General features: G+C 44.2%; 2 protein-coding genes across 9 annotated transcripts; both read left to right on the top strand.

Annotated features, from left to right (window-relative positions):
- Positions 1 to 299: 299 nt before the first annotated feature.
- LOC120657637 (serine/threonine-protein kinase PCRK1-like) lies at positions 300 to 4,820 on the top strand. 3 transcript variants are annotated; one of them, XM_039936022.1, is made up of 5 exons: positions 300 to 738; positions 1,515 to 1,894; positions 2,367 to 2,627; positions 2,805 to 2,927; positions 4,022 to 4,820. In XM_039936022.1, exons 2-5 carry the CDS (start codon positions 1,517 to 1,519, stop codon positions 4,541 to 4,543), a joined length of 1,284 nt encoding a protein of 427 aa, XP_039791956.1. In that variant the 5' UTR covers positions 300 to 738; positions 1,515 to 1,516; the 3' UTR covers positions 4,544 to 4,820. The 3 variants fall into 3 exon arrangements, with proteins under 3 accessions (XP_039791956.1, XP_039791955.1, XP_039791954.1); XM_039936021.1 differs by having other exon boundaries at positions 300 to 799; positions 1,498 to 1,894; XM_039936020.1 differs by having other exon boundaries at positions 303 to 738; positions 1,498 to 1,894.
- A 4,326-nt stretch (positions 4,821 to 9,146) lies between these two features.
- LOC120657636 (OVARIAN TUMOR DOMAIN-containing deubiquitinating enzyme 9-like) lies at positions 9,147 to 13,524 on the top strand. Of its 6 annotated transcripts, none has more exons than XM_039936016.1 (12): positions 9,147 to 9,536; positions 9,788 to 9,936; positions 10,086 to 10,166; positions 10,256 to 10,389; positions 10,990 to 11,063; positions 11,252 to 11,306; positions 12,157 to 12,231; positions 12,317 to 12,390; positions 12,491 to 12,539; positions 12,664 to 12,748; positions 12,834 to 12,890; positions 13,041 to 13,524. In XM_039936016.1, exons 2-12 carry the CDS (start codon positions 9,828 to 9,830, stop codon positions 13,106 to 13,108), a joined length of 861 nt encoding a protein of 286 aa, XP_039791950.1. In that variant the 5' UTR covers positions 9,147 to 9,536; positions 9,788 to 9,827; the 3' UTR covers positions 13,109 to 13,524. The 6 variants fall into 6 exon arrangements, with proteins under 6 accessions (XP_039791950.1, XP_039791952.1, XP_039791948.1 ...); XM_039936014.1 differs by having other exon boundaries at positions 9,148 to 9,536; positions 9,788 to 9,960; XM_039936017.1 differs by having other exon boundaries at positions 9,153 to 9,536; positions 9,793 to 9,936.
- The last annotated feature ends 272 nt before the right edge of the window (positions 13,525 to 13,796 follow it).

Genomic DNA, 13,796 nt, shown 5'->3' with positions numbered 1-13,796 from the left:
GGCTCCGCCACTGGTCAGGAGATGGTTGGATCTATACTGGATTAGCAGCCAGGTGCTCGAGCTTTCAAGGACGCGGCAAAGACGTTGTTACTTGGGGCAGTTGCTTATTTCCTGACCCCAAAGAAGCCTCTTCCCTCCTCTTTCTTTTCTCACCAAACCAGAAAAAAGGGTAGGCAGGCTTCGCACAAGAACATGCCAAAAAGAAATGGCAAAAAAAATGGAAAAGGAGTGACACCACCACACTGCCGTCTCGTGCTGTGCGGAACCTGCAATAAATTGTCGCGTGTTCCCTCCGGTGATCCATCTTTCTTCCCACCTCCCCTTCCCCTCGTGCTCCTCCCGTCACCACCTCTCTTCCCCCTCCCTCTCAAGTCCCAAGTCCCAACTACCCCCGTCTCGTCTCATTCAGACGACCAGGAGGAATTCTTCTTCCTCCCTCAGCGTCTTCTCACCAGCGTTTCGCGGACCAAGCGAAGAAAATTCGGGCGCAGACAAACAATAATACTAAAAGAACCAGTCTTTGCTTCGCAGCTTCTTGGTTGGTGAATGGTGACCCAGCACCAGCGGAGGAGTGGGGGAGAAAAAATATCAGCCGAGCTCCCAACTTTGACCGCAGCCGCCGCCGCCGTGCTCGCTGCGTAGCCCCGCAGCCGTCTCTTCCCGGATCGGAGCTCCCCTCCCTGGGACACCGCCGGCCGCCTCCCCTTGGATCAGCTCGGCCTCCGCAAGATAGGCGAGGTTTGTTGCTAGTGGCCTTCAATTCATGTCTTTGCGCTCAAGCTTGCGTGCATCTTATTAGGTACGCTCCGTCCTCTCCTTTCTATTTCTCAGTCTCTACCAAGCTTAAGTAGAGGTTTGGTACAGTTAAGGTTGGTATCAAGCTAAGATTTGGTAGAGTTTATGGGTGGTATTATGCAGAGGTTGCTTTATGTGTAGTTCCAGGTTTATTGGGGTTGTTGCTGGTCCATGTAGTTTCATGACTCAGCACTAGTATTTTGTTAGTTGTTACAACTGCAGAATTCTTCCACAGAAATTTTGGTATTGCAGTTGAAAGGCATGATTTTTTAGCCCTGCCTTCTCTGAAGTTTAGGTTTATTTTGGCTTTGCAGTGATAAAAAAGCTCCTATTTCTATCTGGATTCATAGTAATTTCCAGTTGTGGCAATTCTGCAGCATTCTTTTCATGAGATGGTTGTGCCCTAGCTACTTGAGTTCAGAACCCGTGAAGCCCTCACCTCAGCTTCCATTCAATTATGAATTACTTACTAATTATGTGAATTTCCTCCACTTGCTGTACCTAACAAATTCCTCCAAGGTAGAATGTTTACTGCCTGAAAAAAAATCTGAACTTTCTTAGACCACAATGGTTGGTTGACAAAACATTGTATTGCAGGATCCCAGTTCAGTACTCAGTAGCTTTTCTGACTCCGTTGCTTGATTTCTTTTTGTATTTTGTGGGTTAAAGCAAGAACTCCTCCCTAACTGTTTCCCTAATTAGGTCCTGCTGCATTGCAGCAATGAGGTGCCTGCCTTTCTTGCATGGAGAGGTCAAAGAGGATGATCCTGTCACCATGTCTGCATCTGTACGGTCCATGAGCACAACATCAACGGAGCGTGATGTCCGCTCTGGTTCAGACTTCACCTCCTTGAATGCATCCGACATTAGCGCCGAGTCAATAAGGAGGACGCAGTACCCCAGCTTCACTGACCGGCCATCTAACCTGAGGGTGTTCTCCTTCTCTGAATTGAAGAGTGCCACACACAACTTCAGCCGGTCACTCATGGTTGGTGAGGGTGGCTTTGGCTGTGTGTACAGGGGCATCATCAAGACATCTGACGAACCTAGTGAACGAATCGAGATTGCTGTTAAGCAGTTGAATCGTAAAGGACTTCAGGCAAGTTTTCTCACTTGTTCGTGAGTCTCTACTATTTAACAGTAGGACGCTAGTCTGGTTATTGGGAACGCTGCTAAAGTTACTAAATGTTAGCAACATGCAAATGTTGTTGTTGTTGTTGTTGTTGCCGGTCTGTAGAAGGTCTAAGAGCAGTCTTATTGGATTTAGTTATGAATTGTCAAACTCGGCACAGCAAAAATAAACCAAAAATTTCAGAGCCACCATTTCTCCAGAACAGAAACTGTTCAGTAGGTTCACCGGCATCAGGGAATGCACATACTGTCCTAGGTATGATGAATTGGTGATAACTAGTTCTGCCATATAGAAAACACTAGTAGACTTAATATACAAGCCAAGCATAGCTTGAAATCCTTCAATCCCGCTTGCTTGATGAGTCATTTTGAAGTCATGTACACTGGAATCTAGATCTAGCTAGCTGTATTGATTCTAATAAAGTATTATCTTCCTTCAGGGGCAGAAGGAGTGGTTAACAGAGATGAATGTGCTTGGAATTGTTGACCATCCAAACCTAGTTAAACTAATAGGCTACTGCGCTGATGATGATGAGCGGGGAGTACAACGCCTCCTAGTGTACGAATATATGCCTAATGGAAGTGTTGACGATCACTTGTCGAGTAGGTCAACTTCAACTCTATCATGGCCTATGAGACTGAAAGTAGCTCTTGATTCTGCCCGGGGACTGAAGTATCTGCATGAAGAAATGGAATTCCAGGTAACTCATTTGCTTTCTGATGATTGGAGCCCATAACACTTGTATGACCTGAAACATTTGCATCCCTCCTAATCTGCATCTTGCATAAGGAATCAATGAAATGTCAAACGTTGCAGTATGCTTTAGCTGTTTCAGTAAGTTATATCTGTCCTCCTAAATTTAAGATATGCGATGCAGGTCATTTTTCGAGATCTGAAAACATCTAACATTCTGTTGGATGAGAACTGGAACGCCAAATTGTCAGACTTCGGTTTGGCTAGGCATGGACCAACAGAAGGTCTGACCCATGTCTCCACAGCGGTATGCACCTTTATAAGCCAAAAGTTATTTTTTACATTAATGATTTCTGATTGCATCATGTCAATATCCTTTTTGGTAAGTAGGTACTAGTATTCTTCTAACAGTATTCAACTGGCAAAATGCATTATGACTTGAATAGAATAGAGTTATGATGCTGAAGAATAGGAAACTAGTCTGCTCTTTTAGTTGTACTTTTATAGTATTCTTCATCCTTTTATGGCAATGAATTTGACAGTATTCAGCTGGCAAAATGTGTTATGACTTAAATAGAATAGGGTTATGATGCTGAAAAATAGGAAACTAGTAAGCTCTTTCAGTTGTACTTTTATAGTATTCTTCATCCTTTTATGGCAATGAATTTGAATAGTGTTGCTCCACCTCCAGCGACTGAATTATTTTTGCTTACTACTTGCATTAGTAAGGAAACACTCTAGTGTACCCCAACTTCTTTGGGACTAAAAGGCTTTGCTTTTGTTCTATTATGCTAACACTTGAACTAGTAACCTCTTAATGCATATATCTAGTTTCTGAAGCAGACATGAAGAACAGAGCCAAAACTTTTGAGAATGGGAACTCAAGTAATAGAATGGTGTGGCTTCATCAAAACATTAAGAAGTAGTAGTTTCATTTCTCAAGCAACTTCAGAATCTAGCATATTGTAGCCAAATTACAAGGGCAAGAAAAAAGTTGCCTATTTTTGCGTGGGTTGGTGCTATCAGTCCGTGTGCACCCAGTGTTTGGTTTATGGTCGTGCTCCTGCGTGGGCAAGTTGGTGATTTCGATCACCTCTTTTTTTTCTTTTGTTATCCTGCTTTCCTTCTAATAAAATTTCACGGCAGAACTCTTGCCGTCATTTTTTTTCCTTTGGGGGGGGGGGGGGGGGCAGGGAGAGAAGTACTAGAGTTTTGGTGTAAGCCGTCCATGCAAAGTTGCCAGCTACCATAACAAACAATTCAACTGAGGACTTTCAGGGTTCACCCTGTTTGATGGTTCTGTCTTGTTCTTGCCATCTAATTTAGTTCCTACAACAAATATCCTGGACTTAAGATCCATCTGAACTATCATCTTATGTTCTTATGGTCCAATTTTAACAGGTAGTTGGAACTCTAGGCTATGCAGCGCCTGAGTACATGCAAACTGGACGCCTCACTGCAAAGAGTGATATATGGAGCTACGGCGTTCTGCTGTATGAGCTCATCACCGGCCGCCGGCCCATTGACCGGAACCGGCCAAAGAGTGAGCAGAAGCTCCTGGATTGGGTGAAGCCATACATCGCGGACAAGAAGCGGTTCCCCATCATCATCGACCCGAGGTTGGAGGGGCGCTACAACCTCAAGTCCATGACAAAGCTGGCCAGCGTGGCGAACCGCTGCCTGGCCCGGATGCCAAAGTCCCGGCCGAAGATGAGCGAGGTGTACGAGATGGTCCAGAAGATCGTCGACAGCATCGAGTCCGGCCCACCGCAGCCGCCTCTGCACTACCATGGCTCCGTCTCGGAGCCAGGCACGAAGCGGACCAAGAAAGGATCGCTGAAGAGAAGGCTCCAGGAGTTCAAATTCGGTTGCCGGAATGTCGTGTTGCGGAGCTGGAAGCCTGAGATCGTAAAGACCTTCTGAGACGACCGTAGACTCCTTGCTGTAAGTATAGCTGTGCATAGGTATGAGGGCTGTTCCTCTGTGTGTTTTCTGTTCGGGCGAGTTGAAACCTGTGTGATTCACCTGGTCCTGAACAACACAGTGCGTGAGCTGCAAGATGGTGATCGATTAGGCAGGCCCCCTTGTGTTTTTCAGTGCAGTGCCGGGTGATACCCACTTACGAACTGCTTTGTTTCTGCAGTGTAATTCCTGGCCTTTCTTTTTTCTGTTATGAAGTCGGGGTTCAGATTCAGCACAAGTATTGTTTCTGCAAAACTGACGAAAAGAAGCTGCTAGTTATTTCCTTGTGGAGAGGAAAAGGGTTGCAGGAAACGGTTTAGATTCAGGCCAGATGTGAACTGAATCTGAATGGATTGCGGTCGGCCAATCCGAAAGGACCGGCGCCTTATCTTGAGCTCTGCTTCCGAACGATCTGACCTAAGGATGCCTGGCGGTGGACGCCCACCATTCTTTTGTGTGAGATAAGACTCAGCTGCGGCGGATGGAAAGTGACTGCTGCTTTCTCCAACTGGGAGGCGGGAGACGGAGGATGGGCATGGGCGTCGTCAGGAAACTAATTGAATCCGGTTTAGGTTCATTCTTTCAGTCGACATGACAGGATCAGGAACAGGATGGGCATGCATGACTGTCAGTTCTCCGGGAGATGATCCGATTTGATGCTCAAAGCGTCGTGCAATGGACTAATCGTGTGGTGGTTATACTAATACATGTCATAGAAGTTCTTTTTTTCTTTTCTTTTTTTTTTGCGGGTAAGACATGTCGTAGAAGGTTGTGGCAGCTGAAAACTACTATGTACAGTACAGTACATAAGGGTGACTGGAAGCGAGAGAATTGTGCATCACCTTGTGCGGTTGTTTGTTGCTGCCGATTTGGGGTGGTGGGCAGCGATTGCAGGGCTCCTTTCAGCGTTGACGACAATTCTGATTCGTAGCCTCGGCTCGCTGTCGAAATGGAACTATCTGTTTTTTTTTTTGAAAAAGGAAGTCGAAATGCAACTAGTGGTACTGTTTCATTTCCATTCAGCCGGTGGCAAGAATTCACGGCGCTTGTTGGATTGGATTGCAAAGAAAAGGATCCAAGTTTGTTTGCACATCACATGGCGTGTGGCCACAAACCTTTTATTTGTCACCCCTTGTAGTTACAGGCAGGCAGGCAGGCATCAAAGATTCCAGCTTTCTGGATGGAGCGAATTGGCGCTGCAGCCTATGCGCGAAAAAGAGGGGCAGGATCTGTTGACAAGGAGAACCAAACCAAAGCAAATCAAACCTGGTGTCCCACCCACCCAATGACCCAATGCAGGGATTCAGGGAAGGACTGCACTGCTGGTGTAATCCAAATCCAGTGCAGTGGGGAATAATGGAATTTGTGCGCAGTGCTGTTCGTGGCTGCAAACACATGGCATGTTAGGCAGCAGCAGCAAGTGCTCGTGTGTGTGTGTGTTGTGTGTCTCTGACCAGACCCCTGAACCGAAATGAGGCGAGGGCGAGGTTCCGCGGGCACATGGCCTGCCTTTGTTGTCGCCCATCGCTCTCTCTGCTGCAACTGCAATGCAAATATGCAATAGCTGGCTGCTGGCCTGGCCAAGCTGGGTTCAGAATCGCCTGCCGCAAATTTCAATTTTTTCCTGGATTTCGAGCTCTTGCACTGCAAGCAGCCCGTCTGACATCTGCGCAAGTTGTTAAAAAAAGAAAAGAAGAAGAAGAGTGAAATCATTTTCAAATCAGACAGAGGTAAAAAAAAAAACTGCTAGTAGTGTCGTAGCCGGGCGGTGGGTCTCTGTCGGAGCATCGTGGGCGTCGCCTGCCCAGGCCAAAATCGCGGCACCATTCATGCGCCTTTGGTTTCCATTCATCAATTCTTTCCGCTTTTCTCTCGCGTAAAGTTAGCTCCAAACCAGACTGTGGGTTTGTCTGTTTGTTTCATATTATATATCATTGTAAAACACAGTACTAAGTAGGTTGTGGAAATGGGAAGGAAAAAAAACAGGCAATTCAGTCAGTTCTCGATCCAGCCGTCACCAAAGCAAACATGGGTGCGCCGTCGACTTGTGCTGCTCAAGCTGAAACTCCATCCATCGCTCTGGTTGGGCTACCTTGGCACAACTCCTTGCCAGCTTTTGGAGGTGCCGCCGAAACGAGCCATCGGTGGATTTGGTCTCTCATCACCAACCACTGCGAGCGTGACGGCATTTCGTGTTGGATCCAGGTCATCTTGATTAACATCTGCTGCGTCCCCTCCCAATTCTTATTCTTCTTGCTATCCTATTCCTATCGCTGTCAGCAAACAGTGAAAGTACAAGGACCCGAGCAGCGGCCCTGGTTGAAAGAGAGGAGTCGTCTTCTTCTCCCTTTTTTTCAGTACAACTTTTAGGTCTTGTTTAGATCCTAAAATACAAAATGTAAATTTTTTGTAAATCGCTTGTATGGTGTATTAAATGTAGTCAAAAAATAAATCGCATTACACAAATTGACTGTAAATCGTGAGACGAATCTAATGAGCCTAATTATGACGTGATTAGACATTAAATTGCTACAGTAATGCTACAGTAACATGTTCTGATGAAGGATTAGCTATGCTCATTAGATTCGTCTCGTAGTTTACAGACAAGATCTGTAATTAATTTTGTGATTAGTCTACATTTAATACTTCAAATATTAAAGATTTTCTTCTAAAAACGCAAAAATGTAAAATGCAAAAAACACACCCTTATTTTGTTTCCCAACCCTCGTCCATGAACATGTCTTGCTTCATCAAGGAACGAGGATCCAATGATGGTGCATGGGAATCAGCAATCAGCCTCTCGCACGTGACCTCGTCAGAGTCAAAGTTAAGATCCGCAAGTTATAAATTGCCTCCTCTATTATTAGTTGGATTCAAGGATGTTCAGTTCATGTTCAGCCTAAAAAAACATATCATCATTTATATATTAAGACCCAAAGAGTGATCTTTGAGCATGTTTGGATCCATTAGTGCTAACTGGGGTTGTTTGGATCCACCTATTAACATGTGTCTGAACAGTTAAGAGCAAGTATTATAGTGGGCTGTAACTTGGCTGAATGTTAAGGTGGAGAGAGGAGAGGAAAGAGAAGGAAGATGGGCTGCAACTGCAAGCTTACAATTCACTTATGCACAAGAACCAAAAAATTTGTGAAAGGAATAGGTGAGCCATGCATTAATAGTGAAGAGCTCAACTACTAAATGGGCTGAGAGAAAGTTACAGAGAAACCTTACAGCCAGCAGCTGGCTATATCATTAACCTTGCTCTAAGATTTGGAGAATTGCATATTTAGAACTTCTAACATCGTGCTTCGCAGTTTTGTCATTACTAACATTGACATCGTAAAAATAGAACTCCAAGACTTTGTAGTAATGTCAAAATTGCGGATCGTGATGTTTGGAGTTCCAAAATTGCAATTTTCTCTTAGTTTTGGATAGAGAAAACAAAATGGTTATGGATTTGAATTCATACGCTAACTTTAGTTGCTAACTATTATCACTAACAAATTCAAACAGGCTCTGAAGTTGATTTTATTGATCTGATGAAGAAGCGATCATTCAGATTTGATGAGCTCTGAAACTGAAGAGGACCATGAGCCTGCCTGCCTGAGCCTGACTCTGAACCGGGGAGGGAGCGCGCCAACACCAAGGACAAGGAGGCCCAGTTGGACGCATCCGGGCGCGGGTACGATCCGCGGGGCCCGCCGCCTCTGACAGCCATCAGATGCCGAGCAGAGCGCCCGGATTCCCTCGGAGCAGCCGCCGCTGACGTCAACACCCACTGACACCACCGGGCCCGCCGCCGCTGACGCGATTCCACTGGTCGACGACGCCTTCTTTTGCATTGAACTCCCCGTTCTTCCTTCCAAATTATAACATGGCTTTGGTGTCCGCATCCTAGTGCCTACATACATGTTATAGGCAGCTTTCATATTTTTCATATGTAAAGTTTTTCAAGTTTAAATGAATACGGAAACTGAATGGAAAAAACCTCATATACATCGTCAAATTAAATATACATAAGCAAAACCTTGAGAGGTATATCCCTTCTTTAGTCGTCTTTGTCTGTTCAAGCCACATCATATTTGACCGACGTATGTTTTCTCCTAGTCATTCTAATGCGAACTTAAGTGTACAGAGGCCTATGGAAATATGCCTCGTTTTCTTTTGTCTTACTCAGCCAAATCCGTCCAACAATTTAATCATTAGTTATTAAAAATTCAATTCAGCATGCATGCTTTAGCATAGTTTCTGGCTGATCCTGTTCTTCATCAAACACAAAGAAAAATCAACCAAACCACAAAAAAAATTAAATAAGATTTGAAGAGGCGTCCTCGCGCCGCCACAAGATGAAAAGATCACCTTGCTCACTCCAAGGTCCCTGTCCAAGGGTGCACGCAAGCCACACGAAATGCTCAAAGCAGAGTGTTCAAAGAAAAAATGCTCAAAGCAGCAAACGTAATTAGCCAAAAAGTACAGGACCCTATTCATAAAAGGCCACCCCCACAGTTAACGCAAGCCGCGTGCCAGCACAAAAAATAAATAAAAGCAAGGAAGAAAGAAAGAAAGCGAATTTCGCTCTACCCCTCCCTCCCCTTCCTGACAATCAAAACATACCCTGCCTGCCATATATACATACACTACCTCTCTTCCTCTTCTCCTCCGGCTCCTCCTCACCCATCCAATTCCGGCGCCGGAGTATCGCCGCCCGCCGGCTCAGATCGACCTCTGCTCGGGATGCTATCGAACTCCAGCTTCAGTTGGCGGGCTCGCTGGAGCTCGGCTCATTGACAACCCTCCCGCCTCAGGGCTCAGGGCCTCAGCCTCATCTCTGTTTCCTTCCCGCTTCCCCTTGTCTCCGACTCTCTCCTCCCTTGCTCTTCCTTCCCCGGCGGCCACGGCTGGGCCATTCGTCACCTCTTCGCCCAGCCCTTTGCCGGCGACTAGCATCCACCAGGTATGACCGCCCCTTCTCTTTCCTTCTGCTGTGCGAGACGGAGCACCCCAATCCCCCCTAACAGAACTATTTGTATTCGGATCTGATCCAGTTAAAATATGTTACCTGCTAACTTCGATTTCATTTGCAAAACTTAGCTGTGTCCGCCCCTGGTTACTATGCAACCCGGCAAAGTTAGCTGTGGTGTTCTTTCCTATTTATTTGTTTTGTGTTGTTGCCATGGTACTAAAACCGCTGAATCTCTTTGCTAGCGAAGCGCTCCGCTCCCACAGACAACTTGGGCTCAAGCGGATGAGCATGTGTGAGAAAGATCAGAATTTGCCCTGGGGATACGACCTTTTTCGCGATCCCTTTGCTCCTCCTCCCGGGTACTATGGACCTCCTCCCGGTTACTGCGATGGTAACTGTTGTCACCTCCATTATGGTAGGGTTAGTCAGTATTGTGGAATACCATCAGATTTTTATTTTCCATTTTCGTTTGGTGGATATATAATAATAAACCATGAAAAAAGTAGACATCATTCCTCATGCGTGTATTTTTGGCTGCAGCACATCCAGATGAGACTCACTTGCATTCCTCTCAACTCACATATGATTTGTACAACCCATCAGTAGGCATCTACCATCCCGGTGCTGAAAAAATCCATAATCTGACTTAAATTTCTCCTCCAAAGCACCACTTTTGCATTTTCTCCCCTAATGTTCTTTGTACGTTGCAGGTAGTGCTGATGATCATGAGCACGATACAGTATACATAGAATCGTCTAGTTCCTCTCCAGGCCCCAGCAGTGACGGTTATTTTGAGATGGAGGAGGAAGTAGGGAAGAGGTTTTATCCCATGGTCCCAGTCCCTGTGAGTATACTGATCCTTTGAAGTCAGGTTAAGAAATAGTTTCATTTGCATAATATATAGATCTGCCTCCTCAACTACCAGAAGAATGAAAGTTTTACTTCTAAGGAAGCTTACTAAGATACTGCTAAAATCTCATTGGGGGCAAAAAGGTACATGAATATCACTTTCACGGTTGGACCACTAACCTTAAATGCCAATTGACTTTAATTATGATGTGCCAGCAAATTTCTCTATAAGCCTTTAAATAACTGAAAGGCCAATTAACTTTGCACGTTCTTTGGTCTTAATGCGTGTCTTGGAAAAGTTATCCTAGACTGACGCGATATTGTGTTAACCAATTTTTATTGGTAGAATTTTGTGAACAAAGCTATAGGTTTTGACTTCTCTGAGTATGATATGTAGTGGTACTCTCTGTTTCACTACCAAATAATCTTGATAACAGTATAGCAGACACTCCTTTTCTTTCCCATTATCCTCATTGCTACGAAGGAAAATTACCTGTTATGAGTGGCGTGCTGCATCTGTTTTTATACATATATTTTCTGCGTCTCCGACTCCATTTCCAACTGTGGTCCAATAATCTGTCTCTGCCTTGTCCAGCATGTCCCTAAAATTAATGGAGAAATTCCATCAGTCGATGAAGCCACTATGGACCATGAAAGGCTGACAGAAAGGTCTGTCCTCTAGTTTGAGTTCTCATTGAATTACTACTATTATGTATGCTTGCTAGTGTCATGGAATGCTTTTCAATCTTCACATTTTCAGGACCAGATTACTTGCATATAATGATATTTTTTTATTCTATTCCTTTTTCATGTAAATTGTAACCTGCTGGAGTTCATTTTCATTTGTCATCTTTTAGGTTGAAGTTGTATGAGCTGGTTGAACACAAGGTGCAAGGAGATGGCAACTGTCAGGTAGTATCATTCATTCTCACCTGAACTGTTGTTTTTTCTTTCCTTCTCCACCTTTTACCATTCTTTTCTCAAATGATCTCTGCTCTTTTTTCTTATTCATCTTTCCATTTCCTGCCTTTTCTCTTTTTTCCCTCACAAACTGATCGTGTACTCTCTTCTCAAATGATCTCTGCTCTTTTTTCTTATCCATCTTTCCATTTCCTGCCTTTTCTCTCTTTTCCCTCACAAACTGATCCTGTATATTGTGGCTTGGTAGATTGGTAGTGAAATTTCTCAGCAAGATATTGTCTATGAATCACCGATACTCCAAAATATGTGCAGTACACGTATCCGATACGGCGTGATACGCACCGATATGCGTATCGAGAAGTATCGAGAAATTATGATTTAAAAATAAAATATTTAATTCCTGATACGCCATCTGATACTACCCGATACTCCTTCCGATACTTTTGGGCCAATAACACCTCATTCGAAAGAGCACCGGGAGCCCACCAACGTAGGCCCATCCTAGTTGGAGTAATCATTTAGCTATTTCTGGTTGAACTTGAACATTTGCTACGTATGTTGACCCTTTGGAAACGTAATGTTTATTATCTATTTTGTTCTCTAGAATTATTTGGCAATTTACATTTTTAGAAATATATATACTTGCCGTATTGGGGTATCCTTGTTTTTTTGGAAATCGCCGTATCTCCGTACCCGTATCCGTATCGGCGTATCGCTCATCGGTGATACATAGGATAGTGTGTTAACCAATATGTACATATTGATTGGTGTTTCCTATTATAACCTTCATGCATCACGTTCACAATCAATTGATTCTAATTGCACACCCCCAATTCCACAGTTCCGAGCACTATCAGATCAACTGTACCAAACTCCAGATCACCATGAGTTTGTGAGAGAGCAGATAATTAGCCAGGTATTTAACCGTATAAATTTTGCTTTGTAATCCCTAGCAGCAGGCACATTCTTTCATCTGTTCTCTGATAAACCATCCTTTCCAGCTTAAAACTAACCGTGATGCCTATGATGGATACGTTCCCATGGCATATGATGATTACTTGGAGAAAGTTGCACGGTCAGTTGCACGCACCAGGATGAACAATTTTTTAGAATGAGTACAGATTAAGTGCATGTGGATGCTTGTCTGACATCCATTTTACTGCATAAATTGACAGAAACGGTGAATGGGGCGACCACGTGACGTTACAGGCTGCTGCTGACAAGGTTTGCCTTTATACAATCAATCTTCCAGTTGTCGTTCCTGTTATATCTTGTTGTGTATAGGATCTGACAAGAATGCTATTCTTTTAGTCATCCTAATGTAATATAAGACAAAATCTGGGTGCAGTATGGAGTAAAAATTTTTGTGATGACATCGTTCAAGGATACCTGCTACATCGAGATCCAGCCTAAGGTTCAGAAGTCCAACAAAGGTATGCTGATTCGTATTAAAATGTTTGACTGGTTGTGATATCAGACATCTGAATTTACCCCCTGGCTGTGGACCTATGGTTGCAGTGGTACTGTTGAGCTTCTGGGCGGAGGTGCACTATAACTCCATATATCCCCAGAATGGTGAGTAGCCGTGCTATTTGCATGCCAGTCATCCAACCATATGTCGTCGCTAGTCTTTTGCCTCATCACAATAATATAATCATCCACAACCCCAAACGTGCTCTGTTGTATGTTGCTAAAGATGGGCGTTGTGGTCTGTAAACGCTACAGATGCCCCGAGGTCGCAGACAACGAAGAGGAGGAGATGGTGGCCGTTCTCACAGCACCACAACCATTGATGGCGGATGGCAGAAGGCTCACCCCCATCATCTTCATCTCTCTGGGACTGGGATAGATGCCAGCATGGTGGAGCTCGTCATCATTGAGGATCAGGTGGTGGTCCTGGGAGCTATGGAGGGGCCGTCGTCCAAATGATACAAGGAACGGCATTATGATTAATATCATATCCAGAGCAGAGCAGAGCAGAGCAGACCAGACCCGATATAGATACATGGGATGGGATGAAATGAAATAAGCATGAGATGAGGACTGTCCTCTGGTACATAGTTGGGAGTGGAGGCCAGTGCGTGCCAACTAAACTCTTGTATTATTGTTTGTATCTACAAATTTTGCCGGAATGAGGCTAGAATTACTGGGAAACGATTATGGTAATAATTATGGTGATAATAAAACGGGCAAGAATTGAGATGACCCAGTTGCAGGGGGTTTGCTATCTATCTTGTGTAAGATGGATAAGCTATTTATTTTAAAATCCATTTTGTCCCAATTACTAAAGGAGGAAGATAAATTTAATGTTCGACATTTTCCTTAAATATGTTCAACATTTTCCTTAAATAGGTGGAAGGAGGGAGGAGGCACCAACTGCTAGGGTTGAGAAGTAATGTATACACGATCAAACAACTGTTGATCCATGCACTAATCTTAAATATTGAAAGGTAAGATACAAAAAATCTTCTTAAATATTGG

The sequence above is a fragment of the Panicum virgatum genome, chromosome 1N, assembly GCF_016808335.1.
Source record: "Panicum virgatum strain AP13 chromosome 1N, P.virgatum_v5, whole genome shotgun sequence".
In the NCBI taxonomy this organism is placed as follows: domain Eukaryota; kingdom Viridiplantae; phylum Streptophyta; class Magnoliopsida; order Poales; family Poaceae; genus Panicum; species Panicum virgatum.
The sequence above is the reverse complement of the archived record's forward strand: the minus strand, read 5'-3'. Positions and strand labels throughout refer to the sequence as shown.

Excerpts from the sequence above, each read along its gene's own strand:
- LOC120657636 (XM_039936014.1), top strand. The coding sequence starts at position 9,828 with ATGAGCATGTGTGAGAAAGATCAGAATTTGCCCTGGGGATACGACCTT. Across the intron at positions 10,167-10,255 it reads AGTAGGCATCTACCATCCCG|GTAGTGCTGATGATCATGAG; the intron begins GTGCTGAAAAAA and ends TGTACGTTGCAG. Across the intron at positions 12,391-12,490 it reads TACTTGGAGAAAGTTGCACG|AAACGGTGAATGGGGCGACC; the intron begins GTCAGTTGCACG and ends ATAAATTGACAG.
- LOC120657637 (XM_039936022.1), top strand. The coding sequence starts at position 1,517 with ATGAGGTGCCTGCCTTTCTTGCATGGAGAGGTCAAAGAGGATGATCCT. Across the intron at positions 1,895-2,366 it reads TGAATCGTAAAGGACTTCAG|GGGCAGAAGGAGTGGTTAAC; the intron begins GCAAGTTTTCTC and ends ATCTTCCTTCAG. Across the intron at positions 2,628-2,804 it reads ATGAAGAAATGGAATTCCAG|GTCATTTTTCGAGATCTGAA; the intron begins GTAACTCATTTG and ends TATGCGATGCAG.